This window comes from Anastrepha obliqua, chromosome 3, assembly GCF_027943255.1.
Source record: "Anastrepha obliqua isolate idAnaObli1 chromosome 3, idAnaObli1_1.0, whole genome shotgun sequence".
Classification (NCBI taxonomy): domain Eukaryota; kingdom Metazoa; phylum Arthropoda; class Insecta; order Diptera; family Tephritidae; genus Anastrepha; species Anastrepha obliqua.
In genome coordinates, this window is record NC_072894.1 from 116,731,733 (window position 1) to 116,753,649 (window position 21,917).

At 38.4% G+C, this 21,917-nt stretch overlaps 1 protein-coding gene and 1 long non-coding RNA gene across 4 annotated transcripts; both read left to right on the forward strand.

Annotated features, from left to right (window-relative positions):
• The first annotated feature begins 2,909 nt into the window (after nucleotides 1–2,909).
• LOC129241307 (collagen alpha-1(X) chain) lies at nucleotides 2,910–4,795 on the forward strand. Of its 3 annotated transcripts, XM_054877558.1 has the most exons (4): nucleotides 2,910–3,444; nucleotides 3,549–3,662; nucleotides 4,044–4,144; nucleotides 4,207–4,795. In XM_054877558.1, exons 3-4 carry the CDS (start codon nucleotides 4,117–4,119, stop codon nucleotides 4,785–4,787), a joined length of 609 nt encoding a protein of 202 aa, XP_054733533.1. In that variant the 5' UTR covers nucleotides 2,910–3,444; nucleotides 3,549–3,662; nucleotides 4,044–4,116; the 3' UTR covers nucleotides 4,788–4,795. The 3 variants fall into 3 exon arrangements, 2 of the variants coding, with proteins under 2 accessions (XP_054733533.1, XP_054733534.1); XR_008582130.1 differs by lacking the exons at nucleotides 4,044–4,144; nucleotides 4,207–4,795 and adding an exon at nucleotides 3,813–3,831; XM_054877559.1 differs by lacking the exon at nucleotides 3,549–3,662.
• A 2,092-nt stretch (nucleotides 4,796–6,887) lies between these two features.
• LOC129240098 (uncharacterized) lies at nucleotides 6,888–7,542 on the forward strand. Its single transcript, XR_008582030.1, has 3 exons — nucleotides 6,888–6,960; nucleotides 7,019–7,388; nucleotides 7,482–7,542. It is a non-coding gene; the product is annotated as an uncharacterized LOC129240098 (long non-coding RNA).
• The last annotated feature ends 14,375 nt before the right edge of the window (nucleotides 7,543–21,917 follow it).

Genomic DNA, 21,917 nt, shown 5'->3' on the forward strand with positions numbered 1-21,917 from the left:
CCTTGGCAGGCAATGGCAAACCTTCGAGTGTACTTCAACCATAAAAACCAATTGTCGTTTGGAGTCGGCACGCCACAAATAGGAGGAGGAGCTCGGCCAAACACCTAACAGAACTGCACGCGCCAGTTATTTATTTTTATTATAGTTTTATTCTGAGTAATTTCGAATGCATGCATCCCAATCCCGCTATAAACTTCTAATGTGAGTACCTTCTCGTTGCTCTTTATTGGCGCAATAATCACTTAAGTGATTTTGGTCGGGTTTCGCAAAGCGCGCCAGTCATTAAGTGAGGTCAAGTTCTTCTCCACCTGACCTTTTCTCTCCCTCTTCCAATAACAGCTGCCCATTCGGACAACTTGAACTAGTCAATGGAGCCACTGGATCTTTATTCGCTGTAATATGTTCATGTCACCTCAAATCTCATAGAGCTCATTGTCTCATTGAATGAGATACTCGCCGTCGATAGCGTGCAAAGGCTCGAAAATCTTCCAAAATATTTCTCTTAAGTACTTCAGTCCAAGCCTCTGCGCCATACAATAGGACGGACATGATAAAGTACTTATAAAGAGTTGGTTTTGTTCGTCGAGAGAGCACTTCATTAACCAATTGCCTACTTAGTCCAAAGTAGCATTTGTTGGCAAGAGCGATTTTCCGTTTGATTCTAAGGCTGACATTATCGGTGTTAATGCTTGTTCCTAAATAAACTAATCCTCTTACTACTCCAAAATCATTAAGAGTCAACAGTGTTGTGGGTACCGATCCGCCAGTGCGTCGACTGTTTGTTTAATGGCAGGAGATACTACGACTTGTCTTCATTCACCACCCAACGCGTTCGCTTTGCTTCTTTATCCAGTTTGCTTAAGCCAGCACCAACAGCGCGGTTGTTAAGGCCGACAGCGAGTTTGGTATCGAATGGCTAGCAGAGACCTTTTCCAATTCTGACTCTGTTGCTGTTATTGCTTACCTTGCACAACTGTATTAGTTTTGTTTATATCTGTTATGTCTAGTGACGGGAAGAATCTGAAATTTAAAAATTCGAGCCAAGAAGCACCGAGAGATTTGGTAACTCCTAAAACACTAAGGCTAAACAGCCCATTGTATTTAGAGCTCTGGAAAGTGAAATGGTAGATAGTCAAGGAGGAAAGAGGGAAGTAACAGAAGAAAAAATATAGGATAGAATAGAGGTAGTTAGACCTGTGAGAATTTTCCAGATTCTTTGATAAATCTTAGGCTTTGCGATCATGCAGGCCTGCAAAATGCTTAGGGAACGCGGTAGCGAGTGAGATATTAACATTTTCTCCGAAAGTCAAGCCGCGATCAAGGCTCTGACGACGCCATGGAGCAGAACGAAATTAGTAAACTCCTGTAAGGAGGAGATCAAATATCTTGGGTGTGCAAGTAACATTTCTCTGATCTGGGTTCCAGGACATAGAAACATAGAGGCAAATGAAATTGCTGATGAGCTTGCCAGGAAGGGGACTGAATTGGCCTCAGGAATCACCTACTCGGTCATCGGCATCCCCCTGACTGTTGTTAAAGGGGAACTGCACAAATTATTCCTCATGAAAGCGCAGAAAAGATGGAGCTCTATTTCTTCATGTGCTATTTCGAAAACCCTTTGGCACCAATACGATATACGAAGGACTCAGAAAGTCCCTTGGACTCCTCGGCATTAAATTTCCAAATTTTTACCGGTCACTAGATGATTCGCTCACGCGGAAAAGCTAGGGTTATCATTTAACCCCCATTGCAGAAGCTGTGGGGATCTTTCAGAGAAAGAGATTGTAGAGCATTTTCTCTGTAAATGTCCAGGGTTGGCAGCTAGACGACTAAGGTCACTGGGCGTTCCTTTTTTCGACAGCCTGGGGCAGTGCACCATCCTAAATTCAATCAATCTCCTCCATTATATCAACAGCGCTAGCTGTAGATATCTGCCTGTTGGAGGTCTCACAGTGGTATCAAAACGGCGCTTTAGTGGTACTTGGGGAGTGCCAGACCGGCACTTCAACCATTTCACCTACCTTCCTTGATAAATCTGGAAATATTCTACAGTTTGAGAGAACGAATTTTACTTGTTCTCATGACATCGGAACCTAAAATTCGAAGCTTCAGAAAATGCCGGACACACAGAGAGACGGGAAGTTAATTACAGTCGCTGTCCATTTTCGCAAAAGCATTTTTTGTATACCCCCGTCTTGAGTAGGGTATGAACAAATTTTCAGTAAGACATGTTTAATTATAAATTACTGGCGGTCAAGCTTGAAGCCTATAACCGTTGATGCATACTTTTAATATATGTACATACATGCATGTAAGATTAAAATAATGATTTGTGTTATTATTCCATAGCATCGATAGTCTATACATCAACTATCGAAAACCATCGATGGTCTGAACTATCGACAGTTTGATAGCTCTACTACTTACAATTGTGTCGACCGCTTCCTACTACTGATGAGATTTATCAGGTGAGTGAGACGCAGATATCCGCAGGTATAGCAAAGAAGTGAGAGCCAAGATGTACAAATCTCAGCCCAGCGTGAGCAAGACAGCTGAAAAGAAGGTGCTGAGACGATTCCATCTCACTCTTCAGACAGCTGTTGCAGAAAGTACTCCAAGTAATACCAAGTCTCAACGCATTGCTAACTAAGGCGCAACATCTGCAAAGCACATCTAGAATATTCGAGATTTGAGGCCTTATTAGCCTTAGAAATTCCCTTCTGCTTCTCTGACTTACGCGTGACTTTGTTTGTGGAACAACATCAAGACGCACCCCACAAACTGGAGGAGGAGTTCTGCCAAATACCTAAACGAGGATGTACTCGCTGTTTTCACACTACAAATTCAGCTAAAATTTTAATTAAAGCAGGCCACAATGAATCCTACTCAAATTTATTTAAATAAAAAGAAAAAAAAAACAAATTATTTTAGGCGAATAATTTTCCATTTATTTTATATATTTTAATTAAAATCTCATTTTCCTTTCGTGCATTGCTGTTTAGTTAGTCTCATTAATGTCGTCTCGTGGACGAACTGGTGGTTGTTGACGAAGTTGTTGAAGAAATTACTACCCCAGGATTACCCTGGGCTCCCTGTGGTCCAGGCAAGCCAGGCGGTCCAATCGGGCCGGGTAAACCACGTCCGCCGGGGAAACCACGTCGGCCAGCTGGTCCCGGTGAACCGGGCGCACCGATAGGGCCATCACGTCCGTTAGCACCTTGCAGTCCAGGTGGCCCGTTGGGACCTTGTGGCCCCTTTGGACCTTTTAAGCCTGTTTCACCACGTGGTCCCTTCACGCCAGCTGTACCCGGCTCCCCAGTACTACCGCGAGCGCCGGGTATACAAATGCATTGAGGTGTGGGATAACTGGGAAAGTTATTGCGTGTGCGGATAAACAGAGCGCGGCCATCACGTTCTTCGGGAGTGGCAAGGATGTGTGTGAATGTGAGTAGAGCTGAAAAGAGGTGTGAAAGAAAAATAACGAGCTAGTGAAGTTGATAACTGAAAAGCGAATTAAATAATGCGTCCTTTCTTTTGGAAACTTACAGATTAGCGAAAGTATTGCCAGCGTCATGGTACCGGGCGTTCTGTTTGTGGCCACGGCGATGCATGACTATTTATAGAAAAATGTCCACTTGTATTAGAATAGCAACTAGAACCTGGTATTTCATTGGATTTATTTTATAGCTTTAAAAATTAACTATTCTCGAAGTTTTCTCCCTTTGACAATTTTGTTTCGAGTAAAAGTATTAACTGCTCTAATAAATTAATTCAAGTATTAAACTTGCAATACTAATTTTATTTCTTCGAAGATATCTCTTTGCGATAGGCTTCCAAAACGGTGTTTATTGACATTTAATGACACACAAAATTTAATTACCCTAATTTTAATGGCAGCTGCTGGTAAGTGGAAGAATTTTAAAGCACTGCCAATGCTTACATTTGATTAAGCTATTAATTTTTTTACGAGCAAGAAAAACTTCACATTAACTCATTACTTCTAATTGATTTTTATTTTCTTCACTAAATTATTTTTTCTGTAGAATTTTCTCTGACGCTGGCACGAAGTATAAAAGCCAACATAAATACGTTCGCGTTCACATTTCCACGGCAACAATGCGGAGTGTAGCAATAAATTGTTTAGGTAAGCCAGGCACATCCTTCAAAAAATTTTGATATTTATATTGCACATCCTATTTTTTCCAGTATTTCTTAGTTTTTGGCGCTACAGTCATGCTGTGGAACCGCTGCAGTCGTCGTTGCAGTCACCGTTCATCACCTCCACCAACACCATCCAAACGTTCTATAGGAATCCATTTGAGAACATTACCGCGCTTACAAACCATCAACCGTTACTCTATGCCACGCCCCGTCAACTCTTTGGTGGTTTTAATTTTGGCATCGGTTCGAATGGCTGCAATTGCCCTCCCGGTCCTCCTGGCTTGCAAGGTCCTACTGGCCAAACTGGTCCGGACGGCGATCCGGGTGAGAAGGGTCCACCAGGCGATCCTGGTGATATGGGCCTTGTAGGCAGGCCTGGTCAACGTGGCAACGATGGTCGTAATGGTGTACGTGGTCCGGTTGGGGAGAGTGGTCGTCGTGGACCGCGCGGTTTTACTGGCCCTCCTGGCCCAAGAGGTCCACGTGGTCCACAAGGTGCACCCGGACCAAGAGGGTTACCAGGAGCTAATGCGTCGCCAGCATCGCGTCATGCTAATTATAATGTTGCCGATTTTGAATATGATATACCTGAATACGAGGGTAGTGAAGTGTACGAAATATATTGAATAAAATGATTTTGACTCTAACGGGTTTGTTGCTTAAATTCGCGGTTTCGGTCAAATATTGCGGGTAACTAATTACTGTAGAGCTACCGCTTTGGGGTCGGTTATCAGCCGCCCAAGCCGTTTTAACGTTCCGGATGCGTGTCGGCATATAGCCGCCCAAATTAGTTCGTAGCTGCAAGGCTCGCGACGTCTATCATTCTGAGCGGTAAGATACGCACAGGTATAGCAAAATAGTCACGAGTCTCTGAATAAAAAGGCATTAGGGGCATTAGCCAATGGAACCAACAGTCATTTTATATATTTTATATTTTAACCTATGTACGATGGCTAAGCGATCTTTAGTTGATACGTTAGATAGTGACAGTTTTTTTACCAGACGAAGTTACATCTGTGCTAAACAAAGTTAAATTAAACAAAGCTCGAGGGATCGATAAAATTCCTTACGAGTTCTTAAAAAATGCTCCCAATACTTTCATAACGGCTATGGCAAGTGCTTACACAAATCTTTACGAAAAATGCAAAGTAGACGAGGCTTTTAGAAAACTCAGGCGTCAAACAGGGATGCTTATTGTCGCGAATACTATTTGCTCTTTACATAAACGACTTACTTGAAAGCTTAGAAGGAGGATTAAACATAAAAGAGAAAAATCTTAGACTTCTAATGTATGCGGATGATATCATTTTGTTAGCGGATCATCCAGGCAAACTACAAGTGATGATTAATAACCTTGAAAGCTACTGCAACCTGTGGAATCTTGAAGTAAACCGCTTAAAGTCTCAAATAATGGTGTTCAGAAAAGGTGGGAAACTCAGTAAAGAGAAGAAATGGTATTATAATATAGTAAGGACGAAATACAGACTGTGTCTCGACTGTGTTCTTTTTAGAGGTTAGGTTTTCAAGATGAAATAAAACGTATATAATTTAATGTTATGGCCAAGAATTTAGCTTTATTATAAAGATAAGGGTTTGCCATTATGTTTTAAAAATGATTTCGGGCAAGTGGCCGCCGCGGCTGGCTAGAATAAATTCCAGCCGAGAGGCCCAATTTTCGACCACTTTTTGCAGCAATTGGGGCCGTATGTCAGCAATAACGCGCCGAATATTCTCTTCCAAGACGTCATCCGTCTCGGGCTTATCTGCGTAGACAAGCGACTTCACATAGCCCCACAAGAAATAGTCCAGCGGTGTTATATCGCACGATCTTGGAGGCCCCGCCACAGGTCCACGGCGCGAGATAATGCGCTCACCAAAAGTTTCCTTCAATAAATCGATTGTTGCGTTGGCTGTATGGCATGTAGCGCCGTCTTGTTGGAACCAAAGGTCGTCCACATCAACATCGTCCAATTCGGGCACGAAAAAGTCATTAATCATGGCTCTATAGCGCTCTCCATTGACTGTAACATTATGGCCGGCTTCATTTTTAAAGAAATATGGACCAATGATTCCCTCTGCCCATAGAGCACACCAAACAGTGACTTTTTGAGGATGTAACGGCGTCTCATCAATGGCTTGTGGATTATGTTCACTCCAAATGCGACAATTTTGGTTATTGACATACCCATTCAACCAAAAGTAAGCTTCATCGCTGAACAAAAACCATTATTTTCGAACCGCGCGAACCGAACCATTATTTTCGTAATAAATTTGCACGATTTGCAAACGTTGTTCAGGTGTAAGTCTATTCATTATGAAATGGCAAACCAAACTGAGCATAAATCAAGTGACAGCTGTCAAAAAGACCATCTACGAAAAAAGTAGTGCCAACTTGAAAACCTAACCTCTAAAAAAAACACCCTTTACTAGTGACAGTTCTGACGAATATTACTTTTGATCTGGTAAGACGAAAGATGACGGCATAATTTCGTCAAGTGGAAGTGAAATCCGTGCAATAAGTAACCCACTCAGGCATTTCAACATTAGCAGTGATAGCCGTTTGTTTATAATTATTTTTGATTTTATTATACGGAAAAATTTTCTTATGTTAAATAAAACCTTAGTGTTTATAACGTTGAACGTATTTATTTTCTTTACTGCGCGATCCAATACCTCTTGTCCTCAGCGACGCTCGCCTGTCGAATGGCTCCGTTCTCAAATGCTTGATCCATCAGTTGACTATGGAGATGCACTGTAGGAAAACTCACTCGTACCGAGCTGGTTTGCTACTATTGAATGGTTGGTCCATATAAGTAACTGGTGTATTTTGGATGGTAACTAGTTGTAAATTTTGCAGATGGGAGTATCTTGCACCATGATAACGCACGGTCTCCTAAGGCTCATATTGTGAACACTTTTTTGACCAAAAACTAGACAAACATCATCGAACAACTACCGTATTCACCGGATTTAAGCCCCTGTGACTTTTTCTTCTCCAAAACTTAAATTGTCACTCCGCGGACGCCGCTTTGAGTCGATAGAGGCCATTAAGGAGAATTCGCTGAAAGAAGCAGCACAAATATTTGCTTTTAAAATCAAGACGCAACTCCGTGATATCGGTTGGGAACGCAAGGCAGTGAAGGCGGACGTATTATAACGAACCGCCGGCAACGACATTTGAATGAAACATTCACTACAATATCGCACAGAAAACAAGACTTTAGTAGGTAGGTATAAGACTATTGCGACTTTTCCGATTTCTCTTTTACTTTAGAACCACTCACAAACTCAGTGGGAGTAATTCGTATAGTCTTCCTAAGCCAGCAGAACAGGAACTTGGATGCCAGTGCCTGTTGTGCCTTCGGACATAAACACGGCTCTACCCAGATGTTATACTGGGTTGCGTACTATCTCCGCTGCTTTTCAATCTAGTTCTGGATTTAGTAATGCGGCAAGCCTGTGCGACTAACAGAGGCATATCCTGGGGTATATGTGGCCACCTGGAGGATTTAGACTATGCTGACGACATATGTCTGCTGTCGCATAAATATTCGCACATATCAGCAAAACTTCACGCGGTGAGCGACTAAAAATCAATATCGCGAAGACTAAAGTTATGCGCATCAACACCAGCGAATCGCAAGCTTTTCAGATTGCCGGCACACTCCTGGAAGATGTAGATGAATTCTGCTACCTGGGGAGCATTATCCCCAAATCCGGCGGGTCAGCAGCTGACATACGTAACTGTATATCCAAGGAATGTGCTGCATTTGGCATGCTGGATAAGGTGTGGAGTGCGTCTCACATCTCTAGGCATACCAAACTCAAGATTTTCAATGCCAACGTGAAATCGATAGTGTTGTATGGGTGTGAAACTTGGAACATATCGGCATGTGTACTACAGTCGCTGCAAGCCTTTCTTAATCGTTGCCTACGCAAGATTATGCGCATATATAGTAACGCTGATCTCTGGATCGTGACCAAGCAAACACCAGTCCCCATAGAAATTCAACGCCGTAAGTGGAAATCGATCGGCCACACGTTGAGAAAGTCCCATGATGACATAACAAGAACAGCACTGGATTGGAACCCCCAAGGCAGCCGCAGACGTGGGAGACCAGCCAATACGTGGAGGCGTCAGGTCGACGCAGAAGCAAGAAAAGAAGAACGTGGAACGAAATTCAATGTTGAGCCTTTGATAAAATTAATTATAATTTGTTTATTGAGGCCCTATGTTCCATCTAGGAGCCCTGGGGAAAATATATATATTAGCGCGGGTCGATTTAAAAATCGCTCATTGCTCTGTGAAAATCGTATTCTAGGGATCAAAATAAGAAACTTTGCCGAAGGAACCATACCTCTTAAACGAATTCTGATGTCCCCCAATTTGGGTCGAACGAAAAATCCCACTTTGACCCATTTAGAGTGCTCCAATCGAGTCCAAATGTATAACCGACCCCAACTAACTTTGGACGGCCGATCCACCCATGCCAGTGGCACACTCCCTGGAACTCCCCTGGGGGGTTCCCCATACAATCATTTCAAAATATCACCATTTTTGGCCTTTACATGAGAAAAGAAACTAAAAAATTCGACCCAAATAGGGGGACATCAGAATTCCTTCGGCAAAGTTTCTTATTTTGATCCCTAGAATATGATTTTCACAGAGCAATGGGCGATTTTTTTGCCTCCCCACAAAATACACTAAAAGTTCGACCCAAATTGGGGGACATCAGAATTCGTTTTAGAGGTATGGTTCCTTCGGCAAAGTTTCTTATTTTGATCCCTAGAATATGATTTTCACAGAGCAATGGGCGATTTTTTTGCCTGCCCCCCTATGACACCAATAATTGATGGCATAAATATAGTTATGGTTAATACGATGGTTAAGGTTATAGCGGTATGGTATGGCACCTCTACTTTGAGCTTAAATGAGGTGGCAAAGAAAGAGAGACTTGCGAGAGATTCTGCGTTGGAAAGGCCAAGTGGAGAAAGATTTGCCGTAGATTTTTCTATTTGCTGCCGAATAGCACGAGAAAAAAAAATCCGCTTTGTTGAACTCCAAAAACCCTTATGCTATTACTTCGGCAAGAATATGTACAAAAAATAAACCGATCAGCTATTGCTATTACATTAAAGTAAAAATTGTAAAATTAATGTATTAAATAATTACCACATGGGTAAGACTCCGTCAGAAAATATGAGATTTGCAAGTGGTCTTTCGATTTCTTTGAAACTTTGGGAAATATTAGTTCTAGGTAAGATACATTCAAGCCTAAAAGGATTTTGAAAAATTTTCAAAATTGAGTCATCTACGCCATGTTGAATATCGGGACCGTGTTTTTTCAAAAATCAATATTTCTTGAACCGGTGGATGGATTTCAATGCAATTTACAGACAATATAGAAACAAATAAGTAGTTTAAATTAGTATTATGTAAAAAAAAAATTTCGAAATTTTGACCAAAAAAAAGTCAAAAAATTTTTTTGAATCAATTTTTAGTTGATTTGGCCACTTTTTTAGATTTTCTGTTATACACGTAACGATTCCTTATGATTTAACCTTTATTTTGAAAAAAAAAATTTTATGGTGTCTATAATAGTTCTCGAGATATTGCGATTTTAGTGGAAGCGCGCACGCACTTTCGCGTACGCACGCACGGTTCGCGCTGCGTTATGTGTTCCTGTATGAAGTGACTGGAGCAGACTGCTGCAGGTCTGTGCGCGTTTTTCTACTCCTGCGTTGCGTAACCGCGAAATTCACGGTGTTCGCTTCCACTAAAATCGCAATATCTCGAGAACTATTATAGACACCATAAAATTTTTTTTTTCAAAATAAAGGTTAAATCATAAGGAATCGTTACGTGTATAACAGAAAATCTAAAAAAGTGGCCAAATCAACTAAAAATTGATTCAAAAAAATTTTTTGACTTTTTTTTGGTCAAAATTTCGAAATTTTTTTTTTACATAATACTAATTTAAACTACTTATTTGTTTCTATATTGTCTGTAAATTGCATTGAAATCCATCCACCGGTTCAAGAAATATTGATTTTTGAAAAAACACGGTCCCGATATTGAACATGGCGTAGATGACTCAATTTTGAAAATTTTTCAAAATCCTTTTAGGCTTGAATGTATCTTACCTAGAACTAATATTTCCCAAAGTTTCAAAGAAATCGAAAGACCACTTGCAAATCTCATATTTTCTGACGGAGTCTTACCCACATGTAACTTTTTTTGTTATATATTATGACTTGAAATTAATGAAGGAGTGGCATCACTATTGTATTATATGGGAATAGGAATTACACTTGGGCCTAATGTGCATTTCTATGCCGAAATAGAAGATGAGCAGCGCGTGAACATTTCCGATCTCAGAGCGCGTGAGAGCACCCGAGATGGAAGAATGGCCTGCAGGCAACATCAGCTCGAGTTAGTAGAAGCTGACGAAGCGGCGGATGGTGTATTGCATGGTCCTGTAATAGGCAGCTCCATGTAAGTAAAAAAAAAATTGTATCCTATGTAAAGTGCTTTTCAAACTTTAAATGCGTTTTTCTCAAAATGGTGTTTTCAAAGTCGAAAACGGCTAAACCGATTAGTCTCCAATTTTAACACGAACTTCTTAAATATATTTTTTAGTAATTAATCGAAGATTTTTTCCTACTGATAAATTTTTTTGTAAACAATTTAAGGCCGAAATTTTGGTCAAAAATAGATTTTTATTTGAGAAACCGCCATTTTGTTAAAAAAATTTATTTTCCTTATTCCTTCATCTAATTACTAGATTTAACATTACTTTAACGAAATCTGTTTGGTTTTTTAATTTCAGACGATCCAGTTCAGAGATATACCTTCTACTCAAATATGAACGAGACGGTATCAATAAAACGGTCCGCGGATGACATATGGCAAAAATAAATTTTTTGTTTTTTGGTAGGACTGTTATAAGCTTACATGGCAAATTTCAGCGTGATATGTCACATAGTTTGTTTTCTGTGCTACTGTAAACAAGTCAAGCTCGAGTGTGTTCTTCGAATTTCACGATGGAACAAAGAATTTGTTTGAAATTTTGTTATTCCAACAAAATTTCGGCTTCAGACGCCTTAAAAATGTTGCAGACAACCTCTGGGGACTCTGCTCTATCGCGTGCACGTGTTTTCCAGTGGCACAAATCGTTCAAAGAGGGCCGTACATGGGTTGAAAACTTGCCTCATGAACGTCGTCCAGCAACATCAGTAAACGACGAAAACATCGGAAAAGTAAAGGAAATTGTGCTTGAAAATCGCACAAATCGCAAAATCGGTTAACGCTGAATATTATTTAGACGTTTTAAAGCGTTTGCGCGAGAACATTCGTCTTAAAAGGAAGAAATTGTGGGACAACAAGTCATGGTTCTTGCATCACGATAATGCACCAGCTCACACATCACGTCTTGTTCGCGATTATTTGAACAAAAATAATGTTATATCGTCCCGCCAGCACCGTATTCGCCTGGTATGGCTCCATGTGACTTTTTCCTGTTTCCCAAGCTCAAGTTGCCGCTCCGTGGAAAACATTTTGAGACAATTGAAGTCATAAAAGAGAATTCGAAGAACACACTCGAGCTTGACTTGTTTACAGTAGCACAGAAAACAAACTATGTGACATATCACGCTGAAATTTGCCATGTAAGCTTATAACAGTCCTACCAAAAAACAAAAAATTTATTTTTGACATATGTCATCCGCGGACCGTTTTATTGATACCGTCTCGTTCATATTTGAGCAGAAGATATGTATGTAGTGGTCACCGCAAAACGTCTTGTTTGAGAGGAGCTCCCGGAGATCAGCTTTAGCTCCTTTCCAAATAAACATTTTTACTAATACTAATCTCTTAAAATGCAGTTAAAAAATAACATAATATGTGCGCAAATTTTTATATCAATAAATCTAAAAGTTTTCTCAGAAAAAATTCGCTTTTTTTCGACCTTCTGACTATCTAACCCCTTAATGCGCATGAGTACTATGTAACTTTAATGCACTTTTACTAACAAAGATACTGGAATTTTTAAATTCATAATATGTTGTTTTAAATTCATTATTATTTATTACTTGTAGTCTTTAAAATATTGGGTTCGGCTTCGGCTGAATTTGGTTCAAATTCGGTTCGGCCTAAAAAATTGATGTTGGGTCGTTCTCTAGTATTTTTCTTGCAGTGCTGCCCTAGCTGCTCATTTATGTGTTTGTTGTTGTGTGTGTGTGCATTTTGTTTTGTTTTGTATTTGCGTTCCAAGATGGCGCTGTGGAGTTTCCGTATAATTTCTTGTAGCCAAGTATGCAACCATTCTTGTTTCACTGTGGCATACAGCAGTAAAAAATCATTTACAAATTTCACCCTGTAAATTTTAAAGTTAACTGCTTTTCTTTGGTGAGAATTTGGTGTAGGGTTCACAGCAATATTTGTGTGAACTTTAAAACTGAAGTGATTACATCAGTGTGTCGATGAATGCTGAATTTCAAATAAAATAGTTTTTTTGCACAAATTATCTCTGCTAGCACAAAGGTATGGAGGGATTCCATACCAAGCGATCCAAGTATTTTGGATATTGTTGTGCATATTTTTTTTGAAAATTCGTTTATTTTTAGACTTAAGTGTAATAAGAAGTAGATTGCAGGAAGTTGGAAAAATTTAATAATTTTGAAGTTTACTCAATCTTGAAAATTTTGGTATGGAAAAAAGTGGCTTACTTATTCACAGATGATAAAAACAATTGTTTTCCCACAAATTTTGAATGAAAAAAATTTAATTTTTATAAACAAATATCTTTTATGGAGAAGAAAATATTCTTTTTCAACATACATATGTACATATATATAATTTTTTTTTTGTTATTTATCAGAAAAAATATTTGTTTAGATAAATGAAATTTTTTTAATTCAAAAATTTTGGAAAAAACTATTTTTTTTATCATCTCTGAGTAAATAAATGTTTCTCTGATTTCCCTGAAATTTTGATACAGTATTTATGAAGTAGGTATGTTGATTTTTATGTTCGATGCTCCGAAGCGCATTCACAAAATTCGTTTGAAGTTTTACTTGTTTCAAGTTTCCTTAACTACACTACTTCAATTAAAGTACATATTCCATAAGTCAAAAAAATAACCCTCATTAGTCCAACTCCGGCTACGCCATTCGTAGTATTTTTGCGTAGAACTCCTTTTCCCTGATTTCCTTGAAATTTTTACACAACTTTTAATTCAGATTTTTTCCTTCTTTTCGTCATTCATAGCTGAGATTTTGCTCAGTAATCCCTGAGTATTTTGTAGTAGGATTCCCATAACTTTTGATATACTATATTCGGCACTTTCGAACTAGACAACTGGGGTATAGGTACAAACAGGCAAGGAGTGGAGCGCTTAAGGGTCAAAATAAAGATTTCCAAAGCTTGAAACCATTTTTATCTAATCTTTATATATATATTTCTTATGTTCGTGTGTTTGTCACTGAACTCCTCCTAAACGACTGAACCGATTTTGATGAAATTTTTTGTGTGTGTTCAATGGGATTCGAGAATGGTTTAGATTCACAATTTGGTCTCCTGGAAAATGTCTAGGGTCTCGAGATAGAGACCAAAACGTGGAGCCTAGAATGTGTATGTACAATATGGGTATCAAATGGAAGCTGTTGGTGAATGCTTTAGTTCAGAGTATTTTTCACGCCGCTCCGTGACTAGGGTCTCGAGATAGAGACCAAAACGTGGAGCCTAGAATGTGTATGTACAATATGGGTATCAAATGGAAGCTGTTGATGAATGCTTTAGTTCAGAGTAGTTTTCATGCCGCTCCGTGACTAGGGTGTCGAGATAGAGACCAAAACGTGGAGCCTAGAATGTGTATGTACAATATGGGTATCAAATGGAAGATGTTGATGAATGCTTTAGTTCAGAGTATTTTTCATGCCGCTCCGTGACTAGGGTCTCGAGATAGAGACCAAAACGTGGAGCCTAGAATGTGTATGTACAATATGGATATCAGATGGAAGCTGTTGGTGAATGCTTTAGTTCAGAGTATTTTTCATGCCGCTCCGTGACTAGGGTCTCGAGATAGAGACCAAAACGTGGAGCCTAGAATGTGTATGTACAATATGGGTATCAAATGGAAGCTGTTGGTGAATGCTTTAGTTCTGAGTATTTTTCATGCCGCTCCGTGACTAGGGTGTCGAGATAGAGACCAAAACGTGGAGCCTAGAATGTGTATGTACAATATGGGTATCAAATGGAAGCTGTTGGTGAATGCTTTAGTTCTGAGTATTTTTCATGCCGCTCCGTGACTGGGATCTCGAGATATAGGTCAAAACGTGGACCCGGGTAACCTTTGGTTGTGTATGTACAATATGGGCATCAAATGAAGACGTTCTAATACCGAGAATTCCAATGATTCCACCTGAATTGCCATTTGAATTCAAGCGTTTGCAACTACCCATTCGCTTAACATTTGCAATAACTATCAATAAATCACAAGGGCGAACTTTAGAAATATGCGGGATGAATTTAGAAGAACCAGTATTCACCCATGGTCAACTATACGTTGGCTGTTCACGTGTTGGGAAGCCAACAGCATTATATATTTACTCAAAAACAAATAGAAAAACAAAAAATATTGTGTATGCCAAAGCGCTGGAATAAAGAATAAAGAAATAAATAATATGAAAACCATATCTTTTCTGTTCTAAACCATATCTATTCTATTTTAGTGTACCCAGCGAAGCGGGCGGGGTTTGCTAGTATATATATATAAATGTGAAAATCTGTCCCTATATTCGCTTAAAACTCGCGAACGGGCTCACCTATCCAAACCAAATTTTTAGGCTTTGTTTGGACTATTCAGTAGATGGTTTGTGTTTTAAAATTTTAAGAATCGGATACCAGGGTCTCGAGAAATAGGCCAAAACGTGAACCCGGGTAACCCTAGGATGTGTTTGTACAATATGGGTAGCAAATGGAAGCTGTTGATGATTCTATAGTATAGAGTATTTTTGATGCCGCTCCGTGACTGGGGTCCCGAGATAGAGACCAACACGTGGACCCTAGAATGTGTTTGTACAATATGGATATCAATTGGAAGCTGTTGGTGAATGCTTTAGTACAGAGTATTTCTCATGCCGCTCCGTGACTAGGGTCCCGAGATAGAGACCAACACGTGGACCCTAGAATGTGTTTGTACAATATGGATATCAATTGGAAGCTGTTGGTGAATGCTTTAGTACAGAGTATTTCTCATGCCGCTCCGTGACTGGGGTCTCGAGATATAGGTCAAAACGTGGGCCTGGGTAACCTTCGGATGTGTATATACAATATGGGTATCAATTGGAAGCTGTTGGTGAATGCTTTAGTTCAGAGTATTTTTCATGCCGCTCCGTGACTAGGGTCCCGAGATAGAGACCAACACGTGGACCAAGCATGTGTTTGTAATATACAATATGGATATCAATTGGAAGCTGTTGGTGAATGCTTTAGTACAGAGTATTTCTCATGCCGCTCCGTGACTGGGGTCTCCAGATATAGGTCAAAACGTGGGCCCGGGTAACCTTTGGTTGTGGATGTGCAATATGGGCATCAAATGAAAGCTGTCGATAAGTGCTTTAATGTGGGGTAATTTTCATACCTACTGATGACTAGGATCTCGAAATATATGCCAAAACGTGGACCCACCGTGTCTTTGCCCAGCGAAGCGGGCCGGGTTTGCTAGTAATCTATGTATATAAAAATGAAATGATGTTCGTTTGTACGCATTTTTTTGGGCCGATACGAGGCCAATTTTATTCGTTCTTTTTTCATATTATAGGGATCCACTAGGGGAAGGTTTTTAGCAAACAAAAATTTCTTTTAAATATTTTCTTCATATAAAAAAAAATCAAAATATTGTACAAAACAAAACTTGCTCAATTCTTAGATTAAAGTAAGTTTCGAATCGACATTCATTTTATGTGTACAACTTTTGAATTTTTCGTTATTGTGAAACGATTTGTGTCGTGTTGTAATTAAAGAGTCGAATACAGAAATTTCAAATGATTCGAATGAAAATTTTTTTTTTTTTATTTCTTCCATAAAATATTACACCTGTCGTTAGACAATAAGTAATTTGATTTACAAAAAGATGGAATGAGAGTGATATTGAAGGGCCAATGCCCCCCAAGCTCATTTAGGACTATGAATAAGTTCGTGCGGTTTTTTTCGAAATTTGAAACTTTATTGACGTAAAATGGTTACAAATTTAATATTCAAAGTATTGTCCATCGCTTACTACTACTTTTTCCCATCTTTCTGGCAATTCACGGATTCCCTTTGTGAAAAATTCGGTCGGTTTTGCCGCAATCCACGAATCGATCCATTTTTTGACTTCATCGTAATTACGGAAGTGCTGGTCAGCCAGGCCATGTTGCATCGATCGGAAGAGATAGTAATCGGATGGCGCAAGGTCTGGACTATACGGCGGGTGGGGTAGGACATCCCATTTGAGCGTTTCTAAGTATGTTTTGACCACTTGTGCAACATGTGGCCGAGCATTGTCATGTTGCAAAATAACTTTGTCGTGTCTATCGGCGTATTGCGGCCGTTTTTCTCGCAGTGCTCGGCTCAAACGCATCAATTGTCGTCGGTAGACATCCCCCGTAATCGTTTCATTCGGTTTCAGTAGCTCATAATACACAACACCCAGCTGGTCCCACCAGATACACAGCATAACCTTCAGGCCATGAATATTCTGCGCCGACGTCGATGTTGAAGCATGGCCAGGGTATCCATACGTTGCCCGACGTTTTGGATTGTCGTAATGGACCCACTTTTCATCGCCAGTCACAATTCGATGCAAAAAACCCTTTCTTTTGTGCCGTTGAAGCAGTTGTTCGCATGCCATAAAACGGCGTTCAACGTCTCTTGGCTTCAATTCATACGGCACCCAATGGCCTACCTTTCGGATCATTCCCATGGCTTTTAAACGTTTGGAAATGGTTGATTGATCAACTCCCAAAGTTTTTGCAACCTCTTCTTGCGTTTGAGCCGGATCTTGATCGAGCAATTCCTCCAATTCGGTATCCATGAACTTTGGCGGCGCACCCTCGCGTTCTTCGTCTTCCAAGCCAAAATCACCACTTTTAAAGCGTGCAAACCACTTCTGGCACGTTCGCTCAGCTAGAGCATGCTCACCATAAACTTCCACCAAGATACGATGACTTTCGGCTGCTTTTTTCTTCATATTAAAATAATGAAGAAGAATTCCCCGCAAAAACACATTATTTGGCACGAAATTCGACATTTTCAAGTGTGGTAAAAATATTGTTGTTTACGCTTCAAATAAAAAACTTATACTGACGTTTGTGCCTTACGACAGTAGCTCTCCAATGAATGTTTGGAAATGTGGATCGATGGAATAATAATCAAGTTACGCCATCTGTTGTAAAACCGCACGAACTTATTCATAGTCCATTATTTAAAAACAAGTGGTTAACAAACAATGACATATACGATTAGTTGACAATTGATTATAAGGATTTTGCAAGATCTGTTGGTTAGTCTATTTATGTGTCTTCTGCTAGCGCTTTGTATTGTTTCATCAATAGTATCGATGTCAAGGTCGCGATGAATATCTGCGTTAGGTATGTACCAAGGTGCATTAGTTAAGGTCCTAAGTATTTATGAAAATAATGTTTCAATTCAATTGAGCAATGCTTTCTTTGACCAATTCTATATTATATGGAAATGAATGCGTTTGCAAACGATGTTTTCGGCTATGAACAAATGTTGGAATCGAATGAAAAAGGAAAGAAACGCGAAATGATAAAAAAAATTCTTGGAAAATTTAAAATGAATGGTGCTTCATTGGAAAAATTCAAAGGTAATAAGAACATACACAAGATAAAGTTAGAATTCGAATTTTTAGATTTATTTTGTTTATTTCTCATTTTTTCAGAAGTACACCACACAACAACTCATTCCAACTCTGATTTTGAAATCCTGTTGGAATTGGTGATAGATAATTTTGTCACTATAATGGTCAATAGAAATTTGCGTGTATCAGACCCTGCATATTATTTACCATATCAACTTTTTATGGAACATATGGACCAAATGAACACAAAAAAATAATTTACTTTTGTTTTGATTTTTTGCAACATTTTGGTTTTCAGTTAATACAATAAAAACAATACTGTTTTTTCGTGAACACAAAATTCTAAATTTATTACGTTGTTTGTTTAGAATTTTTTTAGAAAAAAAGTAAATTTTTTGGTTTTGAGGAAATTTGTTTATTGTTGCTATTTGTGAAAGCGTAGCTATTTGTAAGTATTTGACTATAATCCTAAAAGTTAATGGAATACCACTATGACACATAGAAAACATTTTTTCAAAGGGGTGTTTTTCGAAAATTATAAAAAAAATTGTTTTCAAAAATTTTGAAGAAATAAAGTAAAATAAAAAAATTTCGAAAGCATGAAATTTTTTCAAAACCAAATTTTCCTCAAAAAGATAAAAGAAATTTCTTCGAAGAGGTGTTTTTCTAAAATTACAAAAAAAAATTTCAAAAATTTTAAACAAATAAAATAAAATAAAACTTTTTCAAGGGTATGCAATTTTTTCAAAACAAAATTTTCTGAAAACCAAACAAAATTAAAAAAAAAAAATGGTGTTTTCAAAGCATTTCATATTCCACTCTTAATAGAGAATACATTTTTTCGAGGGGGTGTTTTTCAAAGCGGAAAAAATCTTTTTTAACAAATCAATTTAAACTTTTACAAAAGTATGAAATTTTTTCAAGAACAAAATTTTCTCGAAAACGTTAAATTAAAAAAAAAAATAGTTTTTTCAAAATATTTAATTTTCAGCAATTAACTGAGAAGAAATTTGTTAGAGCGAAGTGTGTTTCAAAACTTCAAAAAACACTTTTTAACCAAAAAAAATAAACCTTTTTTCAAAAACAACAGGAATGATAACATTGCCTAACAATTTCTGCACTTTTGCACAGTCTAAAGAGGCATTGACACAGAGTGTATTTCCAAACATAGTTCAACATTACAAAAACCATGATTGGCTCAGCGAAAGAGCAATTTTAGCTGGGAAAAATAAGGACGTCAATGATATAAATTCAGCTATTTTAGATCAAATACCTGGTGACATAGTTGCGTATAAGTCAATGGACACTATTACTGATCAAGATGAGGTCATAAATTATCCAACTGAATTCTTAAACTCACTCGATTTGCCAGGTCTACCACCTCATAATTTACGATTAAAAATTGGAGCACCGATTATTATGCTGTGCAACATTAAGGGGGAGGTAGGGTTTAGCGCTAAAAAAAAAACACTTTTTTTGTGAATTTTTTACAGAAATATGGCTTAAGATGCTTTAATAAAATCAGTTGCATGTTATTGTACATCTTTTCAATAAGTTTTTAAAAAAAAATTAATAATAAAATATTGACAAATAAGCCCATGACAGAGTTTTTTTGGAGATATGTTTTTCGAGAGGTGCTCTGCGGTGCCAATCGGCATTCGTAGAATCATCTGAAACTAAAAAAGTCGAATTTTTCAGTTAAAGTATGACGTAATGCTCCCCCCTACATTAATAAAAATTTTTTTTTTCATTTTTGTAGTTTTGGTGGCAAAAAAACGTAAAACGAGCATTTTTGGCGAAAAATTTCGCCATATTTGTAAGTGAAAAACAACCTTAAAAAACAAAAAATAAAAAAAAAAACAGTGTAGGGGGGAGGTATTTTTGATTTAGAAAACGTGTGCCAAATTTGAAAAGAATCGGTTGAATAGTTTCGGAGTTGTGATTGGCACCGACTTTTAAGAAGTCGTTTCGGGAAAAACGCGTTTGAAAAAATGACTTTGAAAAATTATCGATGCTCCGCATTCGAGGTAGAGTGCCTACAAAGGCTATAACTTTGAGAGTTCTGCTCCGATCCATTTAAAATTTTGACACAACATTCTTGAAATGACGGATTTACCATTCGATTTCAAACGTTTGCAGTTCCCTATTCGCCTTGCCTTCGCTATGACAATTAATAAGGCGCAAGGACAGTCTCTACAAATGTGCGGTATTAATTTAGAATACCCAATTTTTTCTCATGGACAATTGTATGTAGCTTGCTCACGAGTAGGCAAACCATCGTCATTATTTATTTACGCGAAAGATAGAAAAACCAAAAGCGTTGTCTACCAAAAAGTGTTACAATAAAGTTCGAATGAAATTGTATCAAAGAATTTGCTTTGTTTCGTATTAATTTTATTCTCTTTCAGCAAATCATTGAATTTTTCGCCTAGCGAAGCGGGCGAGGGTACGCTAGTATTTAATAAAAAAATAACTGAAAAACTAAATTTTGTGATTCTTTTTGCCAAATCTTGTATACATTGTATATGCATGTACGTATTGACGCTTCGATTGATTTGCAAATGTACGTAATGTACGAGTACGTATGCTTTGCTAGGGCAGTAAGTAGGTAGGTGAAATGGTTGAAGTACCAGGCTGGCACACCCCAAGTAGCACTAAATCTCCGTTTTGATACCATTGCGAGACATCCAACAGGAAGATATCTACAGCCAGCCAGAGCTGTTGATATAATGGAGAAGATTGATGGAATTTAGGTTACCGCACTGCCCCAGGCTGTTGAAGAAAGGAGCACTCAGTGACCTTAGTCATCTAGCTGCCAAACCCGGACATTAACAGAGAAAGTGCTCAACACTCTCTTTTTCTGAAAGGTTCCCGCAGCTTCTGCAATGGGGGTTAAATGGTAAACCTAACTTTTCCGCGTGTGTGCCGATCGTCCAATGTTGCCACAGCTGTGAGTTCGGAAGCTGAATAGCTTGGAGTCCCAAGGATTTTCTGAGTCTTGTATCTATTGTACTGGGGTCAAAGTGTTTTCGAAATAGCATACGAATAAATGGAGCTCCATCTTTACTGCGCTTTTCTGAGAAATAAACTATGCAATTCCCTTTTGAGACCGAGACCTCTGAGACCAATTCAGTCGATGTCTTCTTGGCAAGCTCATCAACAATTTCATTTCCCTGTATGTGCTATGCCCTGGAATCCCGATCAGAGAAATTTGTACCTGCACCTGTTAGAGCAGCATTTTTAACTACTTTTTCACTAGTTTTCTTGATGTATTTGAGTATAACTCGGCTATTGAAATAAGAATAAATAAATAATTGGCGTGTGCACTTCTGTGAGGTGTTTGGCCGAGCTCCTCCTATTGGTGGTGTGGGTTTTAATGTTGTTTCACAAATGGAGGGATCTAGAGTTTCAAGCTGACTCCCAACGGTAAATGGTTTCTTACGAGGAGCTTTTTCATGGCAGAAATGCGGTCTGAGGTTTGCCTTGCTTGACGAGGGGCGATCGCTATTAGAAACCACTTTTTCATTTTGCTGTTTCATGCACGAAGACCTAGGCACTTCTGAATGCTAGCCACGCACTAACCCATTCGGCGACGGCAGCACTGACCAATTTAAAACAAAGCAATGACAAATTTAAAATAAAAAAAGATAAACATCTGAGAGTGCTTTTTACAATTGACAAGAAAAAATTTTTTTCCCCAAAAATTTTGAGCCAAAAAAAAAAAGAAAATTTTTCATTAAAAATTTTGAACCAAAAAACAAAAAAATTCGAAAAACATATTTTTATTATGTATAGTTTTTTTCAAAAAACTAAACTTCAAAAAATTCATAAATTTGGTAAACATAATAAAAGAACCACAATTTGTAACATTGAATAAATCTTAAAATTAAT

What these genes read in the sequence shown, in the direction of transcription:
- LOC129241307 (XM_054877558.1), top strand. Translation starts at nt 4,117, where the DNA reads ATGCGGAGTGTAGCAATAAATTGTTTAG. An exon ending in TGTAGCAATAAATTGTTTAG is followed by an intron (nt 4,145 to 4,206) that starts GTAAGCCAGGCA and finishes TATTTTTTCCAG; the next exon opens with TATTTCTTAGTTTTTGGCGC.